The sequence below is a fragment of the Triturus cristatus genome, chromosome 4_2 (assembly GCF_964204655.1).
Source record: "Triturus cristatus chromosome 4_2, aTriCri1.1, whole genome shotgun sequence".
NCBI classification, from domain to species: Eukaryota; Metazoa; Chordata; class Amphibia; order Caudata; family Salamandridae; genus Triturus; species Triturus cristatus.
In genome coordinates this window covers 7787546-7808870 of record NC_140586.1, presented here as the reverse complement: position 1 = coordinate 7808870, position 21325 = coordinate 7787546, and the positions used below count along the sequence as shown (strand labels likewise).

The 21325-nt window shown below is 45.1% G+C and overlaps 1 protein-coding gene across 1 annotated transcript in view; it reads left to right on the top strand.

The window, feature by feature from the left end:
* SCYL3 (SCY1 like pseudokinase 3) overlaps window positions 1–21325 on the top strand; it is a 1105028-nt gene that overhangs the window by 1022178 nt on the left and 61525 nt on the right. The window contains exon 11 of the mRNA XM_085600229.1: window positions 15650–16389. Within this exon, the coding sequence (XP_085456355.1) occupies window positions 15650–16389 (740 nt within the window). The remainder of the gene's footprint in view (window positions 1–15649; window positions 16390–21325) is intronic.

Sequence of the window (21325 nt, the reverse complement as noted above, 5' to 3'; positions counted from 1 at the left end):
ACATGGCACATATTTACACTCAACTCAATGCAACATAAATAGACAACATAATACCACTCAATACCACATAATTACACGTCGCATAATTACACTCTATTCAATGCAACATAAATACACTCCACATAATACCACTTTGGTACATAATTAGACTCCACATAATTACTCAATGCAACATAAATACACTCCACATACCACTCAGTACCACATAGTTACACGCCACATTATTACTCTCTACTCAATGCAACGTAAATACACTCCGCATAAATCCACTCTCTACCACATACCACCAATCAACATAAATGCACACCACACCATGACACCATTTCACTAAGCATAATTTCACACAACACCACAGTTCCAGGCTACACAATTCAACTCCATACATTTCCAATACACACCGCATAATTACACACCAAACAACATATTTCAACTCCACAACGTACCTCCAATCCACAGCATACAGTTTCACCACCTGAGCACCAAGCATCATTCACCCCCACCATTTTGCATCAGCTCACCACCTAAGCATCACGTAAGTCTGCCCTTGGAATCTGGCATCTGTTGATTCTCCCCTAGTGTCCGTCCGCTGCTCGTGTTCTAATTAAATTACTGTTTTCCAAACTCCACTCCCTCGTTATTTATGTCCCACTCCCCCATAACAAAAGAAAGCATTTACAATGCAATAGGTCTCGCGATGACATTATTTTGAGCTTTTGACTTTGTAAATGACATTGCCCTTTCTTTTTGCTTTTGTTTTTAAAAACATAAATAAAACGCATTGTCATTTACAATGCCAATAGCATTAGCGAGAGTTTAAGCTATTGGCATTGTAAATAACAATGCCTTTTACCTATCTGTTTTGATAATTAATATACAAATAAAAGGCATTATGATTTACAACGCCACTAGCTGAAAGTCTTGATAATTTCTTCAATTTCTGTCAGAAACACAGACAACAACCTCGACCCTCAATGTATCTGCCCGCCTCATATGGCCCTGTTAGATGCGTTGTACATTCTACGCTCCAGCCTCAAAGTGCCTCAGACTCCATGAGAGACAGTGAATAGTACTCAAAGCTTACTCCAGCAGTCAGAGGTCTCAGTCTCCGTGAGAAAGTGAATAGTACTCAAGTCTTACTCCACTCTGTCAAGCACATCGATTGTAACGTGACTATTTTAAATTAGCCTATCAGGCCCCCTTATTCGTAAACACACACATCTTTCTGTTCGCTGTGCAGGAGTGCACAACCCCGCGTGCAGAGGTGTACAGCCTCACGCTCGAACGCCGTCTGCTGGCGACCAATTGATATATACACTAAGCCATACTTTAATCTGTTTTGGTAAAAATTAAGGAACATAAAGGCGCCTAAATTCTGCCTCAAATTGCGCGGAAATGTGAAATCCTTCATAAGCACCATTTGTGCCTTAAAATTAGATCTAACATAACGTGGTAGAACTTTTACCAATATTAATGGAAACACCAGGGCAAGCGACGACTGTACCTATGTCAGAGTTAATTTATTGCTGAAATAAGTATACACCGATCAGAGACTTCCTCAATTAAGGCTGGTAGATGTTTTTTTATTAAAACTGACCTTTTTTCTGAAAGGTGAGTGCGTAAAAAAAAACACCTGTGTGTCTAGACAACAATAACAACGGCAGTGCTTTCATAGAAAACGTGGTTAAGTTGTCAATATTTGTGTAATTATTTATTCATGGCTGGCGATAAACTACACGCGCATGTTTTGTTGAAAATCGATTTCGTGAAAGTACGTCGAATGCACTCCACAAGCTGTGTTAAAGTTGGTCAGTTGATGCACTTTCCACCTCCCTCGGACAGCCCCCCCCCCCCCCCCCCCTCACCTTCTCCACTCCCCAGAACAGAGCTCTGGTCAGATAAGGAGGGGCGAAGCCTCCAGCAGGGCGCTTATTCATGAATGTTCTGTGATTGTTAGTAAAGTGCCCTGACTCACGACCTAGCACCAACAGGCTGGTCTCCTCACACCACACAAATCCACAACAGACCTGTTAGCAAAGGAGAGGGGGTCTGGGGAGACCCCCTGCAGTCTCTGCCCATCAGGGGAGCCCAGTGCAGAGGGGGCAGGGCATTCACACTGACCCTCTAATTGTTTCACCGGCGACACCCCAGCCTCATGTCTGAGCTGTGAAGATGATGTTGTATTCTGTGCCATTTAGTATTCTGAGCCATGTGCCCAAACACAAGCACTTGTGTGGGCGCTTCTTGGTCCCCCACCCCGCTCGAAGCACAGGGATGCTGGCCGCAGCCCAGGGTGTGGAAGTTTAAGCCAACAAAGTCTGCTCCAGAAAATAATCCAGGGAGCACAGGGTGTTGGGGGCCTTGCCTTTAGGGGCTCCTGTTTGCACTGCGTCCCGAGCTGGCCCTGTGCGCACTGCAAAGTGTTTCACAGCACTTCAGAGTCCGCTCACTGCTGGGGGGTGGGGGGGCGAGCCCTGCAACCACACACACCTTATTCTCATTGAAGTGTCCACAGTAGGGGCGTGTGCATGTGTGCGCGTACCCGCCTGCGTGTACACACTTGTGAGTAGTCGTAAACATAATAATATGTCCATGCCAATGTGTTCTTGTATAACGTAATCGGTGGTAATGTAAAGTGCTCGTATATATTCGGGTCGAGTTCGCGCTATATAAAATATATATAAATACACACACACAGCACATGACTTCCCTTGCAAGACAATCTCAGTGAATGCGTCTCTCCTGGTGTAAGTAGCTTACACCCCTTTTACACACACACGATCTTTACTGGACGTCCGTGCACTCACGTGCGAACCACACAGCATATTCTTAAATACATACATAGTAAGCAGTTAGTGATGCAATATTCATGTTATCGCTAGAGACGACTTTGATGTAAAGAGTCCTCTAGAATGTGTTTTTATTTCTATAAATGACTAAAGACGTTTTGGGGCTACTCTTCTCGGGTTCACTTTTCACTTTCATATCCGACTGGTACGGAAACATTTTATCTTAATATCTGCGCACAGAAGTCACCTTGCCTAGGTTTATTAAAATAATACACATAAAGTGTTATTTTATACTTGCAAATAAGACAGTGTTTAGGGGTTCATTGATTTCATATTTATATGTAAATAAAAGGACTATGTTTCGGCCTGCAGTCCATGTACTATATATGTAAATTGTATATTTACACACACAAGTAAAACATGCACAGAGTGCAAAATACTCACACTGCTGTGTCTCTCACACTGCTGTCTCTCTTACACATCATGCTCTCTCTAGGAACCCACTCCTGTCTCTCTCACACTTGTCATAATTATCAATTGAATCGGTGGATGGCAAAATACACGTACACTAGGTGCTTGGAAATGGGTAGTGGGGATTTAATTACATTTGAGACAAGAATGGTTAACCCATAACATGTATATGCAGTTTAAATATTATTTTATGAATACTCTGATAGACAATGTAAACAATACAACAACAAAAAACACACAGAAAGGCCAGGGTTCAGCTATTTCATGCTGTCTGTGCATATTTTGCTAACCATGTTTTTATTCAAATGATACTATAATCGAGGCACACCAATTAAAATGTATTGCATAATACAAATTACTGTGCTTCCAACAAGTTCCACAAAAAAAAAAACCAGACGGGCGTGAAACGGGATGAAGTTTCGGAGCGGGGTACCCTCTATTCTTTTTCATTTTATGCACCCGTAAAGATCGCTTTTAAGCCTGGCGTGTCTCAAAGCGAACGCAGCCAAGGCAAAAGATTAACAAGTTTGAGAGGAGAGGGAAGTGCTGGGAACAGGCACCCTCGGAATGCCTGTGCGCCATCGTGAAGACTTTTCTTATTTGCTTGTTAAATAAACAAGCAGATAAGGAAAGTCTTCACGACAGCCGTGAAGCAGGCGAGCCAGTCCGGACGGGCCGGACCAAAAAGCCAAAGGGAGGCAACCCAGATAGCTCATTTCCAATGGCAGGCCACCGTTTACGGTAAACGGTGACGCCAGCCAATGGAAATGAGGGGCGAGGCTTAAACCCTTTTCTAAAAGTACTCATTAGCAATAAATCTCGCCGAGCGAGATACGCATGTGCGCAGCAACGCCAGGCGAGACCTAAAAATTATAACAAACAAGCATGAGAACAGGCAGGAAGAAGTTGCCAGCAGTGCAAGTACAAACAAGCATTGGCATAGCCAATGGGTCTCGCATTTGGGACCTTTTAAGTATTTAGTTATGCAGCAAAATATCCTCGGTGCAACAACATCAACTGTTGCATGGCTAAACACTTAAAAGGTCCCAAAGGGGTACACAGTAGTATTGATGTCATCTGGATGCTGCTTTAAAGGCTTTCAGTGGATTACATTGTAATAGAAGATTAGTGCATCTGACAGCACTTTAGGAGGAACATTAAGTGACTTTTGGCTCTACAGGAGCATTTTTATCCAGACGGCACTGGACAACATTTTGAAAGTGAACTTTGTTGAAGGAGATAAGTGTATTGCACAGAATCAACACATTTAGTAATAATAATTAAATTAATTTGTGTCAGAGGTCCAAGCAGAGCCTGCCTTTGCTAAGATATCCCCTATCGGCGTGTGCAGTGAGAAATGTGGTGCCCTTACTGGTAGTAGTGAATTAAATGAGGAAGCAGCGGTCCCTTTTGTGTTCAGTACCTGGATGAGCAGGGACTGACCCCTGAACACAAACATCCCTTTACCTCCCTCAGCTCACCTAATTCACCTCACACGACTATGGTTTTGTTGATGTGTGTAAGCAGGGGTAAGGGTGAAGGGAGGGCAAGAAAGGGGGGGCTAAAGCACATATATACATATATATTTATTTGATGCTAGAGATTTGTTAAAATGTTAGTGATAATTCTAGCCTCCATGTCTTTAGTAGAATCCAAACCTGCTATCGCGCTAGTGGGGGAGATTTTCCACTTTACTGCCTGTGTCTAAAATGATCTAACAAATGTGTTTCAAATGCAAGCGATGCTCGAGTCAGACAGACAGTCAGACCACATACACACACCCCTGCATTATAGGCCAGGTACCCACCCGCCATCTTATTATCTTACTCTGCGCAGCACGCACTCTGCCCCTTTATCAAGGTATGCAGGTTATGCATATACATGTATACATATATACAAACAACTAAACCAGAAAAATATCACACTGGTTTCATCTATAAAACCCGCAAAATAAAAATAAATATATAATTAAAGCGGTTTAGTTAACTTCTGCATCACCTGTACCATTAACCCACCAGCCTATGGCTAAATCAATTATTTGTGAAAAATAGCTGGTGAGCGCAGCGCGACATGTATGGTTTTATTGTACATAAATATATAAACGAATGAATGAATACATATGTAAGTAATATATGTCTCTTCCGTCCGACAAATCTTTGGACTGAGGATAGCGCCAGAGGCGCCGGCTGTATGGATTGATAATTTTTGTTTTAAAAAAAATTGCCCTGTTGGGGCGACGCAAGTGAGGGTGGGTGGGGGGTCGCGAGTGAGGGGGGCAGGAGAGGGGGGCGCAGGTGAGGTGCCAGCCGGGAGAAGGGTGTCTCGGTCCAGCCCCGCTTTCATGCTCCAGTAACGAGGCCTTTGGCGTGGGTGAGGCGCAGGGCTCCTCATCATCACAGAACGGGGGAGGAAGAGAGAAAGGCGGAAACGGACTTCCACGTTGAGCATCACCACCAAAAGATCATATGAAAGAGGCCATTTATGGGTCATTAAAACACAGCGAGGGAGTGCGAGGAGGGGAGGGAAAGAAGAAGATGGTGCAAGGGAGAGAGCCTGGACAGAGAGGCGGGGGGGGGGGAATGGGGCGGGGAGAGGCTGGGAGAGAAACAGTGAAGAGGGCCGGGAAGGGAGAAACCGAGATGAGGGGGCAGAGTTAGATTGGATGGCGAGGAGGGGGGAGAACGGGAAGGCCAGAAGGGGGCATTTTATGGGTCATTAAATTCAAAGGGGAGACTGGAGGAAAGACAACATTGGATTTAAGGAGAGAGAAGGGCGTGTGGTGGAGGAGAGAGAGATAAGGAGGCAGAGGGTAGACCGGAGACAGTTTAGAGAGGCGGAGAAAAGAGTCAGGGAGAGACCGAGAGTATGGCAGGACGAGACCGAGAAAGCGAGAGGCGGTCAACTGGTAGTGAGAGGGGTAAACGAGGAGCACCTGTGGAGGGGACACAGAGAGTAGAGGGGGGAGGGCATCAAAGAAGGAAAGAGAGAGGCAGGAGGAGGGAGAGACACATTACGGAGGGTGGCAGGCAGAGAGACTGGGAGCAGAGAAATGGAGGGCGAGGCAGGGAGACGCAGAGAGGGGCAAAGTGGGATGGCAACATTGGGAGGACAATGGAAAAGAAAGGGTAGAACGACAAGGGTGAGAGTAAAGAAAGGACTGGTGAGAAAACCAGACTGGTGAGAGAAATGTGGAAGGGGTCAAATGATGGAGCAAGAGAGAAGCAAGGAAAAGAGAGGGCAAGACAAGAGCATACACTTGGAGAGGCGAAAAGATAGGCAGAGAGAAAGCAACTGAAGTAGAGGGGGTCGACGAACACAGACAGTGAGAGACAGGGAGACAAAACAACAGAAACAAGCATTGGCCGCGCGGCCGTGAAAGTGACGTGGCCGTGAAAGTGATCGCGGGCTGTAAGGGTGCCCGCGGGCGATGCGTTTAATGAGCCATGACGAGACAGGAAAGCCAGATGGCACCTGTGCTCATAACTGTGCGCGTAACCGCATGCTCTAGGCCACACAAAAAGCATGTGGTGAGGTTTTTGAAGCCCACTTACTAAAAGTCTTGCCAGTGCAGCACATGCGCTGGCTCAGGCGAGACCTAAAAAACGAGAAGACATTTTTTATGTTAATCTTTTTTTAATCAGGTTTTTCAGTTGTATATAATGTTGTCTTCGCTTGTATGAAGGTAACAAAAATGCTTAACGCTTTTAATTATTACTTTTCAACATGATGCACAGCAACCACAATGCTCTACAACATAGCCCAAATTTCTGGCTAAACACATATGGTCTCAAAGACGAGACCTATTGGCTATGCCAATGCTTGTTCTTTTGGGGGGGCCCTGGGGACCCCATCCCTCAGGGCCTGACCCTTTTTTTATTTAAACGGGAGGGGCGGGGGGGCCCATGGCCCCCCTCCAGAGGCCAATTATGGCTAGACACTCATGTCTGAATTCTGGGACCTAATGCCTGCCAGATCCCGCCTACTTGATATTTGGGGACCGCTTGTATCTTACCTTTCGAGTCACAATCCCCAGCACCCGCTGACCTCTCTCGCGCTCCCCGCCAGTGCTCCGCCTGCGGCGGCCACCGGTGAAGGTCAATGAGTCTCCTCCTTACTGTTCCCCCTTCCCCCCCTGTCTTTCAATTTCGCCTCTTTTCACACATGGTGCCTTTCACAGTGGTTCCCCCTAAATGTTTTGGTATATACACGACTTATTTCATTTATCAGTGGTGCATGTATGTGGTAACCTTCGCTATTCTTTATCGTATAGCTGTGCATATTATCTTGTCATGGTGCAATTTTGAATTTTGGTTGTGTTCAATCCTCAATAAAGGTTTTTGAAAATTTAAAAAAAAGCAATATCCAAAAGGTACCCCCTAAGAATTAATTTCAGGTCTAGTAGAAGGGGGGACAAGGAAGAGAAAATCTCCAAAACCTCCTACAAGACCTATATTACTTTTGTGTAGGTTAACAGCTCTATGGGGCTATCCGCAATACAAACTACAATTTCTATGTCTCTTTATTTTTTTATTTTATTATTATTCCATAATCTTTTCATTTGTGTTCACATACAAAAGAGATAAAAGATAAACATGTTTTTGGGTAAAAATAAATTGCATTCGTTTTCATTCTCAACAATTTTATCAGTTGTGATAAATCAACATATACATTGTTTTCATTATGATCACATATCCCCTGACTTATGACCCCACTTGTATACTAACCTGACATACCATCATGCTTTCTCAATCTCTCACCATGCATATTCGATACCCGACCAGCTTGCATACACCAATAAAGTCACCGTAAGGACAGATCGAAAACAGTCTCCGTGTCTGTGTTGTCAGTTGGGTATCGGACATCCAGGTCAACATATGTTTCGGTGGCACGTTATTGCTTTGAAGCCACCTTCTTCAGGACCACTAATTTTAAACATAAAAGTGAGTGGAAGGGTAATCTGTAAATGGCGAGATATATTCTCATCTAGGAATACACCACGATTATTTGTTAAATACTTTATTTTATAGACCTCCTTCGTCTGTTAAAAAGATAAAGTTGGAGGATTTCCTTCCCGTGAATAGAAAGATATCTACCACAAAACCGCTCGAAAGGTTCTATCAAAGAAAAAGATACCAGAAAGAAAGTTGTGATAGAGTATAGAATCAGAGACTTGTGCATAGACCTGACGTCCATAGTCTTGCTCAGAGGACTACCCATGTTCTAAAAAGGAAGTCCAGAGAGATAAGAGCCAAAGATCCTCTTGTATCCCTAAGAGCTAGCAGAAAGAGTGTAGCTTAAGAAGGCTGTAAAACTTACAAACTCAACATTTTTACTCTGTCTTTTCTGTTTGCATCTTTCTATTCTACTTAGGGTATTATCTTCTACATAGATGCTATCTACATGATATTGGGCGAAGAATAACTCATATTTTGAATTCACAAAGTACTAATTCTAAGTACATAATGTTCATAAATAAAAATATGTGAGATAGTAAAGATGTGAACAATAATCAATGCCCATTTTGGAATATGTTTTGCCTGGTCGCATTGATTGCATCCAACCCACATATTAATATGAATAACAGGACATTAAAGATGTTTACAACAAGTTGGCTATTTTTCATTAAGATTCAGTTGGTCAAACAGCCAAAATAGAAGGAGGTTAGTGTTTATTAACTACATAATGTCTTCTAATGGGTTAAATATTCTTACTATCATAGTCCGCTAGGATGGCTTATTGAACGTTGACGCGTACAGAAAAATTTGATCGACATAATATCAAGACATATAGCATGGAAGATATGTTGTTTGCATAAGTACAGCCAAGAGAAATATATATCAGATGTGCGGTAACAGTCAAAATAAAGTGACCTTCCATGCGATCTTTGTTTAGCCCCTCTGTCACTGTGTTCAGTGAAAAAATCCAATAGCTTTCTGTTTGCGAGTTTCTTCTGCTGATGCTATTGTGGATAGCCCCATAGAGCTGTTGCTAACCTACACAAAAGTAATATAGGTCTTGTAGAAGGTATGAGAAGTTGGCCCGTTATATGCTGTCGACTAATTAAAGTGGGCACCTTGCACCAGTCCAAACGACCCTTATTGATGATTAGGTTAAAGACAACCTTTATAGAAAGCTATCCTAGTGGTAGCTGTGGAAAGCAGCCTTCAGGCTAAGTCTCGAAGGAATGTAAAGCAGCTGGTTTTATCAGATCAGAACCTCCTGAATGACCAAATGAAAGGAGATCCACACAACAGATATATAAAATATATGCATTTATTACTAAACACTCTATACTAACCTCTTTATGAGATTAGAGCACAAGGCACACAATACTTAATCAATAGAACGACAGTAAATAGCACAATACACAGCGGGCTGCAGGGGGAATCCGAACCATATACTAAAAAAATGGTATAACGACTTCACTAGACACAGTGCCTAGAGCACGTAGAAGCGCTGGGACCACAAGGAACCACCCAAAGTAGTGACACAGGGGACCCACGGAGGACGGGTGCAGTGTGAGAACACAGGCGCGAGCTCCGTACAACTCTATGGGAAAGTCGCGGTTGGAAAATTACAGTTTAAGGACACTTCAGAGAGGACTTCAAACACATTTTTTGGAACATAGGAGGAGTCAGGGCACGTCTGGAGCAACCACGGAAGCCCAAAGAAAGTCAAAGTTACCTTCACAGGGATTCACAGGCCAACGGACCAGGGATCGTGAAGGGACTTCGAGCTGGATCACGAAATACCAGCCCACGGAACACTCGTGGAGTGTAGGCCGGAAATCTTCGGTGGAAATACTGCTCGGGGTCAGGACTACACGTAGCCCAAAGCACAGCCTCGGGGATCACCAAAAGGCATATGGTGCCGCAAATGTACACGGTGCACAGGGGTTCAGGTTCCACGGTCCCCACGAGGGATACTGGTCTCAGATTTGCTGAGAGAGCAGATCAACCTCAGAGACCTCTGGAACCCATCTCCTGTGTTGCAGAAATCTTCGGAGTCCTCAGGAGCTCAGGAGATGCAAACCGGTCAGATGTGTTAAGGTGCCTGCTGCTGCCGGAGAGTAACTCCTTTACTCCAAGGGAGATTCTTCTGTCATCCAGCTAAGTGTAGACCGTCGAAGTACTTGGTTTCTGCTTGCAGAGTTTAGTCCAGGTTAAATCTAAGGTCCTGTAGTCAGGGTTCCTACTTTATACCCAAGGAAGGGTTTGGACAAACTCTGGGGTCCCACCTATGGGAGGGTCAGGACAGAGGGGTGGCTACACCCATGTCCTTTGTCCAGTTTCGCACCAGAGCAGGAGCAAATGTCTCCTTCAACCGGTTTGAGCTGGACTATGCACAGGGACACCAAATGTGCCTCCAGTGCAGACTTTCTGGCACTCCGAGTGCACCCACCCAGCCCCAATACACTAAAGCCTATCTGGGAGGTGGTAACACCTCCATGTGACAGGAAACCTATTGTCAGGTCTTCCCCTGCTCGAGCTTGGCTCAGCAGCAGGAGGGCAGACTCGTGTCTGTGGCTGGCAGCGTCCATTTTGTGATGCCCAGGTCAAGAAAGCTGGTACCGGGTGTGCCAGTGTTTCACTTAAGTACCTCTAGAAGGGTGGAATCATACCTCCCTGCGAGGTATGATTCCAAGGTATTTGACACCAAACACAACATGTTTCTAGGCAGCCGTTTTAAAGTTAGAATTTAACGCAAGGTTATACTGCACTTAAATATAAATGGTTGGCTGCATCACAGACAACCTCGGAAAATAGGTTCCGATGGCTGCAGAGGGGCTCTGCTCATGCAGGGGCACCCTCTCACATAAAACCCATCACCCTGCCTTCAGGATTGATAAGGCCTGCCATAGGGGTGACTGATAGGTTTCTATGTGCAGTGATTAGGATAGATATAGCGAACCTATATCTAAGTAAGGGGTGTGTAGGAAGGTGGAATCTGACTAATGGTTGCCCCCAACTTTTTGCCTGGTATTTGAGTGGTTTTTGACTAGTCTGGCTGGGATCCTGCTATCCCGGACCCCAGCCTATCTGCTTTCTCCCTAAAACTAATGTAAAGTACCCTAGGTACAAACTAATTGGATGCTGAGGATGCCCTGACAGTCCCTTGTAGATGGTACCCTAGGTACCCAGGGCATGGGTCCCTCAGTAGGCCTACCAGGGCTGCAGCACTTATTGTGCCACCCTGGGACAGCCATACAAACTGACACTACCAGACCACTAATGTAGTCTGGGTAAGGTGGTGCTAGCACCCCTTACAGGGATATAGGTATCCTATATCCCACCCCATTACAACACATATACTCTCATAGGTCACCCCTATAGCAGGCCTTGGTAATCCTACCAGGCAGGGTGCTGAGGTATGTGTGAGGGGGGACCCCTACATGAGTAGGGCCTCTCTGCAACCTTCGTAAAATCATTGCTGGGTTGTTTGTAGTGTAGCCATACCATATACTCTTAACCGCATTATAAGTCTATTGCGATATCGCGATAACTTGAGAATGGCTACTCAGAACCATATCCTGTTTGGTGTCAAACATGTAGGAATCATACCCCCAGTCCAGCCATGGGCATGAGGGTACGATTCCCCCCTGCTAGAGGGGCGATATGGGAAAAGCGGCAGAATTTTGACACCAATTTAAAAGTGCACAAGTTTCACAAAATGGCTACTACCCGCCATCTACACGACCCTGGCTGGCTGTTGCTGGGAAAAACCCCAGCCTCGCCAGCTGGACAATAGGGCTCCTGTGGCAGGGAGGTGCTAGCATCTCCCCAGACAGGATAATGTGGATTGGAACAGGGTGGGTGCACCAAAAGTCCTTTCAGAGTTGCACGTAGGCAGCTGCAGAAGCCTCATTCTGCATACACCGCTTGGAACCGGTTCAGGGGCATCCTGCCCCTCGCCCAGGCGGGAAACGCACAAAGGGGAGAGGGTGTAGCCACCCTTTCCCGCCTCACCTACCATTGGTGGACACTACTCTGGACACTCCCCTAATCTTGGGGATAAAGGTGAATAACGTGGCCCCAGAGCCTCAGATTAATCTTGAACTTTACAGTCTGGACCTTCGACTTAATGCTGCCCAGCTGACGGAAGAAATCTCCCTTGGGATAAAGGAGTTATCCCCCTGCTTGGCAGGCACCTGAAACACTGCAAGTGACCCGGTTGGAACCTTGCTGCTCCTACGGACTTCGACGACTTCCAGCACCCTTGAGGTGGGTTTCCAGCGCATCCCAGAGGCCAGTGAGTGTGCTCAACGAGTTTGGGCACCGTGGACCGCGTGGGTGCCGAGATCCCCAATACCCCAGGACACCGGCCACCTCTTGCATAGCACACAACCCTGACCAGCGGGGAAGTTGTGCTTTGGCCCGTTTTTGTGCCAACCACTCTACAGCAATTGTGCCAAAGACCAGCGGCCTAGCCCCCTCCGGAGGCCCGTGGGTGCCCTTTTACGCACTCCAAATTGCCGCCTCCCGCGGTCCCTTGTCTCTCGACTTGTGGGCCCTAGCAGAGGTCTATTTCTACAATCAAGAGTTCCCCTGGTTGCTCCAGGCCTGCTCTACCGTCTCCTTGAAGGAGACCTCTCCCAGACCTTGTGGGTCTGCACTGTAGCAGATTTGTTCATCTTTCGTGGGTTGCGGTTGCCAAGGCTTAGTGGATCCAATCCGGACACTAACAACGCAGCGACCCTCATCCGACGTGGGACAGTCGCCCTCCTGAAGCTGGCCTTCCTTGAAGCCTCCCGGAGCCCGTGGCTGCAGATCCAAGCTACACCACTTTCCACCTGAAGCACCCGACATCGAGGGGCTCTTTGCTTTGAGCCTCCTGGTCACTTTGCCGTGACGCAGACTCTGTCCCCTCTGCTTTCAGGTTCTTCTCTACATTCTTCACATCTTTGATCTTCACGGCATCATCGACGCTTTTGGCTAGCAGAACTTTTGACTATTTTCCCATTGAAAATCAGCCCGCGACCCGACAGCAGAAACGACCTATGCACCCTGGGGCAGGTAACAGTGGTACCTCGGTTCTCTCGTGGTAGTGGGCTCCTCAAACGCTTAAGTCTAAAGTTTTAACTTTGTACTCCTGCTAGAAGTATTTTTAAACTGTTTATTTCCAACCGCGACATTCTCCATAGGCTGTAATAGAGATCCCGATAGCAGCTACTTGCACTGCACGTGCCTCCCGTGGGTCCCCTTCCTCATAACCTGGGGTGGATTCTTAAGGGGGCCAGCGATCCTGAATGCCCTAGGCATTGCCTGTAGAATTGTCGTGGTTCTTATACCACTTTTTTTAGTATATGGTTTGGTCCCCCCCTGGGGCCTAATGTTATTAGTGCTATTTATTGTGTCTATCAATGCTTGTTTGATATGGTAACTTTGCCACAGCTTCATAAAGAGACTGTGGGATTCTGTCTAGAATAAATACATATATTTTATATATATACCTGTGTGGGCTACTCTTTCATTTGGTTATTCAAGAGGTTATTATGGTAAAACAATAAGCTTAACACTCCTTCAAGACTTAGCCTGAAGGCTGCTCTCCACAGCTACCACTAGGATAGCTTTCTTTAAAGGTTGTCTTAAACCTATCATCAATAAGAGTCGAATTGGACTGGTGCAAGGTGTCCCTATAACTAGGAGACAGCATATGCCAGGCCAACTTCTCACAGGGTGCATGCACCACCTTACACAGGCTGCAGTAGCAGACCTGCGGTGTCAGTTTGAATGGTCTCTCAGGGGTGGCACAATACATGCTGCAGCCCCTGGGAGGCCTCTGGGGTACCTATGCCCTGGGTACATGGTGTACCATATACTAGGGACTGATGAGGGTACCCCAGTATCCAATCTGAAGTGTACCTAAAGTACATGGAGTCAATTTAGAGGGGAAAGCAGCTAGACTGGGGTCCTGGATAGCAGTATCCCAGTCAGTCTAAGTCGAAAACAGTATTACATCAGCAAAAAGTGGGGGTAACTATAAGAAGCAGATCCTACTCTCCAACAGGAGGTTTTTGTGGTTTTCGCCCTAGCCGTTAAGCCACACACTCTCCCAATTCTTTCAAACACTGAATATTACTTATTACTAAGAGGCCATTGATAAACCGATGAACATCGTGCAACATAAAAAAATATCATATGGGAATGTACCTAGAGCCCTGTGTTTTGGAATGGGGCTAGTCAAGTCTCCGATCTACCATTTGTGTAATTACCTACACAAATGTTCACTGTTGGACTTGGAGGCCTAGGTCTCTTTTATAGTTAACTACTAGTCCAAGGAAAATAATGTATTTATTATAGGGAAGTGCAGGAAATACGTTACAAGCGTTTTCCATACCAGGTGGAGTGGGCAGTGCCACCTTCCTGAATTTACAGCTGCTGGCATCGCTAGCAACCTGAAGAGAGATGTTAATAATAGAAAGAGAGTTCACGCACAACTTTAAAAAAATATGGAATCGGTTTTGGCACAAGTTTATTACTCAATGCAAGGAAGGTAGGCATGTTGAGTGTGATGACTAAAGTCCGTGGAATCTCAGTACTGCTCCATCTAGTGGTTTGTTAAGAGTCTGAATTGAAGGCTGGAGTTAAGGGCTGTTCTACGAATTGTACTATTGTTCCTCTGGCTGTCTCGCGGGAATAAAGCCGTTTTTTGTCCTGTCCACTTGATTGCAATGAAGAAGGGAATCGAATTGAGTAACCCCATTTGTTTACATTTGTTACGTTTTTCAGTTCATACATTGGTACCAAATCATGTTTAGCACAAAAGGAATATCCAGCTCTGCTACTTCCCCTATCACATTTGTTCTTAGTCACTGTATCTCCATTCACACAATTTGTGAACAGTATTCCACTTGAGATGAGTTTTTTTTAATGATCTTTTGCCTACTTATTATGGCTGCATTTTTAGGAAGATTTTGGAATATATTATCACTATGGTGCTTTTTTTCGTAAGATCTGTATCCTGCAATCGTGTTGGTGTTGAGTCCTGGATTTCCTCTAGGATTATTTGTTTTTATATATGTTTGAACTAATGTATTTGTATTCCAAAGAAGAAGAATGCGTTTTCCCTATAACACAAACTCAACAAAGTTTAACAACTTGCACCGCCCAACAGTTGTACTAAAGTGCCATTGTAATATGTATATGTGGACAAAATAATATTATTTAGTAACGTTTTCCATGAAATGTTAAATATATATTTTTTGTATAGTTTCCCAGATGTAAATTAACCCCATCCCATGTGATCCCCAAATAATGACTTGTTCTACGAAGTATTATTCATTTCCTTCACCTTAGGCTTTTCTGGAATTTGGTGTGTTGGTTATTGTTCAGAGAGAAGACATTTTCATACAAGTGTGCTAAATCGGTTCCTTTGCCATTGTTTCCTAACAGAGGGAGACTTTCACCCTGCCTTTACCCTCTCAGTGAATGGCGATTCCAGTAGTCCACGGATGACAATGAATCAACAAGACATTTTTAGTAACTGTGCAAAGCCTGTTGAGGAATGGCCGGATTGGAGTGAAGGGGACGATGTAAAGAGTGAAGGCTTGATTTGGGTACAGATGAGGCCTGATGAGGATTGCGACAGCATAGAGATACAGCCTCCGAAAAAGACGGAAGAAAAGTTGTGGGTAGAATTTGAATCTTCAAGCCAAGATTTCAGAACGGCATTGGGCACAGTCAGTGTCACACAACCATTTTCTGCCAAGTCCAAGCCAGTTGAGGATCAATATGCAAACAAAATGAATTCATCTACAGATAATAAAGTAAACTCTCTGAGAAACTGCAGTAACAGCCAAGACCACCCGAATCAGGATGAAGGAAGCCCGATGAATCGGAAGATTTCACACGAAAAGCCCTTTGAGAAAAAGGTTTCCTCCGCGATTGGTTTGGGCGAAGAGTTCACAATACAAGCAAAAAGAACATCTCGAGATCCAGAGCTGGACTGGTTTGCTGATATGGTCCCAGAGATAAAGCACTCTTCAACTAGTTTACTTTTACAGACTACAGCGATGGAACTTTCTACTGTGGACAGTTTAGAAGTGGTTTCAGGCACCATTAGCCCACAGAAGGGAAGCAATGTGCAGAGCCTGACCTTCTCATCTAAATTTGCTGCAGATGAAATTGCAGAGGTAAGATGTTTCACTATACTGCAGGTGAGGTACTTACAAGTTGTCATCACTGTTGAATGTTGAGATTGAGATAGAGTTTATGAACGTTCCACCTGGAAATGGTTGAAATACATTGTAGTTGGATGTTTTCCTCACCTTTTGATTTAAGCCATAGTCTGTCTTTGTATTTTGGTTTCTTTATTACTTCACAAAATGTAATATATCCAGAAAGGGAGACCAGGAGCCAGCTCATAAACCTGTGATCTCCCTGTTGCTCAGTAGTTGGGCCTAATTCCTGGTTTCTTGGTGATGCATCACAAAACACCTCACTGGAAAATCTTTATATTAGCAGTATTTTGGAAGGAGGCGTGTGCGTGGCAAATGAAGCTATTGTGAAACATAACCTGACATTTTGTTAGGTAGCTTCGGTCCCTTTTCTCTACTAGTCGGCTGTGTGTTTCTGAATTACTGATGGTGAAGGAAAGTGTATTGGGATGCTTTCCTATTTCTGTTGTTCATAAGTTGAGCTGCGTTTGCACTGCTGATTTGTTTAAATGGGTGCCTGTCTAAATTTCACTCCAAAGTGCAATCAGTTAGATCAGTTGCACACTCCATTCAATAGTTATTATTGATCTATGAGAAGGAAAAGGTGCATAACTGCTTTCTGCTATATGTGGTTAGGAGGACGGGAAGCAAAAGGTCTGGATGCAGGACTAAGCAAAGGTTAGGTTTCCTGTATATTGATGGGTTCACTGTAAAGTTTATAATGATTGCTTTTAAGGTTTCTAAGTCATGAAAGTAAAAAAAAACTTCTAGTAAAGGTACCCACGTAGCATCTACTCCTCCCAATAATGAACCATTTAAATAGCATTGGCTTGTAGCATTAGGATGTGGTATGTGGTGGACCTAAAGATGAAGAACGGTTGTTGATTCAGTAACTGACAAAACCTGTTTTTTAATTATTTGTATGTTCAAGTTAAGCTTTTTAGGTAGTTGCCAGTGTTGCTGTAACAAATTGCTTTTTATTTTCCTTTATGTGGACTTGGTGCTATGTTATTATTATTATTCCAAGTCACTGACTTGCTTTTTGGTATATATCATTAACAAGGTATATCATATGTATATTTCGAAAACAGCTGAACAAAATTTCACTCTTTGTGCAAAGGGCATTGAGTGAAGGTGAATATTTGTTCATCAGTTTTGTGCTAGTAATGTATTTGCATGTAAATATAAATATATATTACCTACTGGCAGTCACTAGTAGGTAATTATAGTTAGTAATTAGGGCCTGCTTTAGAGGTGAACACTCCTTCACAAATGTGACGGATATCCCGTCCTCTGTATTATGATCAGATTCTGTCCATGGAGATCGTAATACAGTGGACAGAGTATCCATCATGTTTGTGTCAGAGTCTTCCCTCTGCTGAAACCAAGCCCCTAGATTTCCATGAGAAAACAGTTTTTTTGTTTTGCAAGTAACTCTGGCGCCATTTGGCGAATCTAAAATGTAAAATTCAAAATTAGAATGACACTAAATTCTGCTGCTGTGTTGAAAGTTTCGGGGTGATTTGTCAAGTGAGGGCCGAGAAAATTGGGGGGGTCCCAAAATTCTTTTTCCCCCATGTTAATTCCTATAGCGATTTTAGACATGACTGCAGCCCGAACCTCTGGGCGGAATTACGCCAAATTTGGCAGAAAGGTAACTTTTGGTCCAGAAAGAGCCCTTTTTAGGTTCAGCGTAAGCGTACAACCTCTTGTATACTTTAGTATACTTCTCTTGTGGGCTTAAAGTCATCCCCTGCTTTTGATTTGTTTGCTTCAGTGTCTTTAGAAATCCTTGCTTCCTAGTGGTCCGTCTTGCTTCTTTGCCCTCCTTTTCTCTTCTGTTCCTCCCACAGAGCAGGGACTAAGGGCCACATGTATCAACATAAGAATAGCGATTACCTAATTGCGATTTCCTGCGAATCACAATTAGCTAATCGCTATTCCTAATGTATGAAATTCCAAGAGTTTCATTTAGTGATTCCTAGGGGGTCGCAAATCGACCTACCTCATTAATATTAATGAGGCAGGTCGCAGTTTGCAACCCCCCTAGGAATCGCTAAAATCACGGGGATGGTGGCCTACTAACGTCAGCAGACTACCATGTCTGTGATTGCTTTTTAATAAAGCAATATATATTTTTTTAATGCAGCCCGTTTTCCTTAAAGGAGAACGGGTTGCATATAAAAAAGATAAATGAAAAGTTTTATTTTAATTTTTAAGAGCAGGCAGTGGTCCATGGGACCACTACCTGCTCTTAAACATTTTCACCACCATTCCCAAAGGGGAAGGGGTCCCTTGGCGACCCCTTCCCATTTGCGAATGGGTTACCACCAACTTGAAGTTGGTGGTAAAATGCGAATGTTTTGTGACCGCATTCATGGTCACAAAACATTCATACATACCACTGCGATTTAAATGCCCTAAACACGTCCCTTTCAAATACTGAATCGCTAACCCATGTTGCATTTTGGTAACAGGCTACCGAATTGCAAAATAGGGTTTGATACATGGAAAAAGCATTTTTTGCAATCGCAAATGGGCCGATTCTGCAAAGCAGGACTGTTTGCAAACGCAAAATTGCTTGATGTATGTGGGCTTAAGTACCATATCAATCCGCAATGGTTCTTTATCTGTTCTTTGAGGGACTCTTTTTTTTTTTCTTGGTTTCCTGCTCTGTTACTGTTTTCCCGTGGTCAGCTTTGGCGGCTAGCTGTTTACATTTAAATATAGCATTCCTCCCTCCCACCTCCTCCTAATGCCACAGTTGTGTTAGTGCTGCCTCCCGCGCCGTGCCTTCAACTCTGTTGCTTGTATTTTATTTGCCTTTTTGCACTCTTCAATGGTTATTTGTGTGGTTTTGGCCTTGCTTTTTAGAGGATTTAGCTTGTTGAAGTCTTGTGTGTAAGAAGGCATGAGGAATTGCAGCCCCTTCCATCATCCAGCATAATTTAATCAACCCTGCTGCATAATTTGGCCCTCCGTGCCGCATAATTCCAGTGGCCCTTGCTATGGCACAGCACTGTACTCGTGTGAAATCTACTGATTTGTAATTGAAACAAGCCACACATCCCCTAACTCTCCGGCCCTGCATTCATAAATCTGAACACGCAAAGACCTGCATTTCCATCACGATTTGAGTTATACAGTCTTATTATATAGGTCAGTCAGAGCGAATGCAGATTTTCATTTCCAGAACTATTAAACGTACTGTAAAGATGATTTTCATTAAGTACTAGTATCTGGTTTTTGCACACGCACAGATCTTGCCCTTAGTTACACTGCGAGTCTGTGCAGAGATTCATGCACTGATCATGTTAGTTTAGCTAGCTCAGAGCATGTGCAGAAGTTAAAAATAAATAAATAACAAAAATTGAACGTGCACAAGTCTAGGGTGCTATAGGCAGCAGGAAGTTTGAAGGTAAATGATGCAGTAAGTGCACGTGTGCTCATGGTTTGAGGCACGAACACTGACACCACCTCAGAGTTTCCGGACTGTATGAGAGGACATATTAGTTTGTTCCTGTGTGCTCTTTTCCCCGCACAAATTTTATGGCACCAGATGTCCGCTACAGACTCAGCATTGCAATGCAAGATTCATAAATGAGCGAGTGAGTGTATCTGAAAGAAACACGTTAGTTATAGATTCCTTACCTTAGAATTACCCCCAGGCGTCAGACTGGATCCAGAAAGCTTTTTCGTCAGCAGTACCTCTGCGCGTCGGAAGGTGGCGTCGGTCTGCTCCGCGCCCATCGTTGTGGTCGCCTGAATGACGTTGCGGCAGCTACTTAGACGCCGCCCTCGCGCGTTGACGTCAGTTATTTCTTTTTCCACGCCAGCCTGCGCAGATCCGGGAAGAGCCGCACCGCGTGTCTTTTCTGCCTGGAGCGCGACCCCGACCCCAAGTAGTGCTCCGACTACTGGTCGATGGCGCCGAAGGCTTTACGAGAGCGGTCCCGAAAGCTGCTTGAACACGATCAGTCGGCTCCGCGCCATTCGAGGTCCTGATCAAAAGGGAAGTCGAGGGACTGGTTGTGGAGCCACCACCATTCCGGTTCAAAGTCTTCGCACTCAGGTCGTGTAAGTCGAAGCATAAGAAGTAGAAGCATAAGAAGTCGTCGAAGAAGCATCATCGCTCTTTGACTTCCCCTCGTTAGTCGGCCGATCCGACGAGGCCCGCAGGTGGTGTCCCTCCCGCTGCCCCGAAGACTCGACTCCTGGTTTCCCTCCCTTTCTGGGACCCGTAGCGACTCCCGCCCAGCTTCGTACGTTCTACGAGGCGATGCATGCCATCTTTGTGCAGACCGACCCCGCCGGTGCGCCTTCGGGCCCTGCGGACTCGGTTGGGGGGCCTAGGTCTTCGCTGCCGACGGCTCCGGTGCCACAGGCCGGCCTTGGATCCAGGCCTGGATCCGGATCAGCGCCTGTTGACCTCATAACACCTCCACCGGCGCCGCTTCCATCGGCACCACTTCCGCGTTCGACGCCGGTCGGCCCCCTGGCCGGCATCTACCCCGGCCTCCATCCCGATGTGGACACATAGCCAGACCGACATCGCCCAATGCCGGATCCGGCGCCAAGAGGGGTTTTTGTGCCCCTGTTCACTCCTGGGGTCCCTTTTCGACCAGATTGGCACCCAGATGGTGATGAGGAGGACGAGCAGGCTACCCTCTAGCTGACCACTTAGACAGTCAACAGGACTGGAGAGAGGACCTGGAGGATGTCAGTGGTTTGGACACTTCCCCTTACCTCGGCATGTTGTCTCCTCGTACCATTGCTCACTGTGCCACTGGAATCAAGCTATCCTGGCTGAAGAGGGGTGAAACCCCGAAACTGGTCCTAGGATGCTTGTTTCCGGTCCAGGGAAGACCTGGCTTGGCAGATAGGGCTGGACTGTTCCCATGAGGCACAGGGT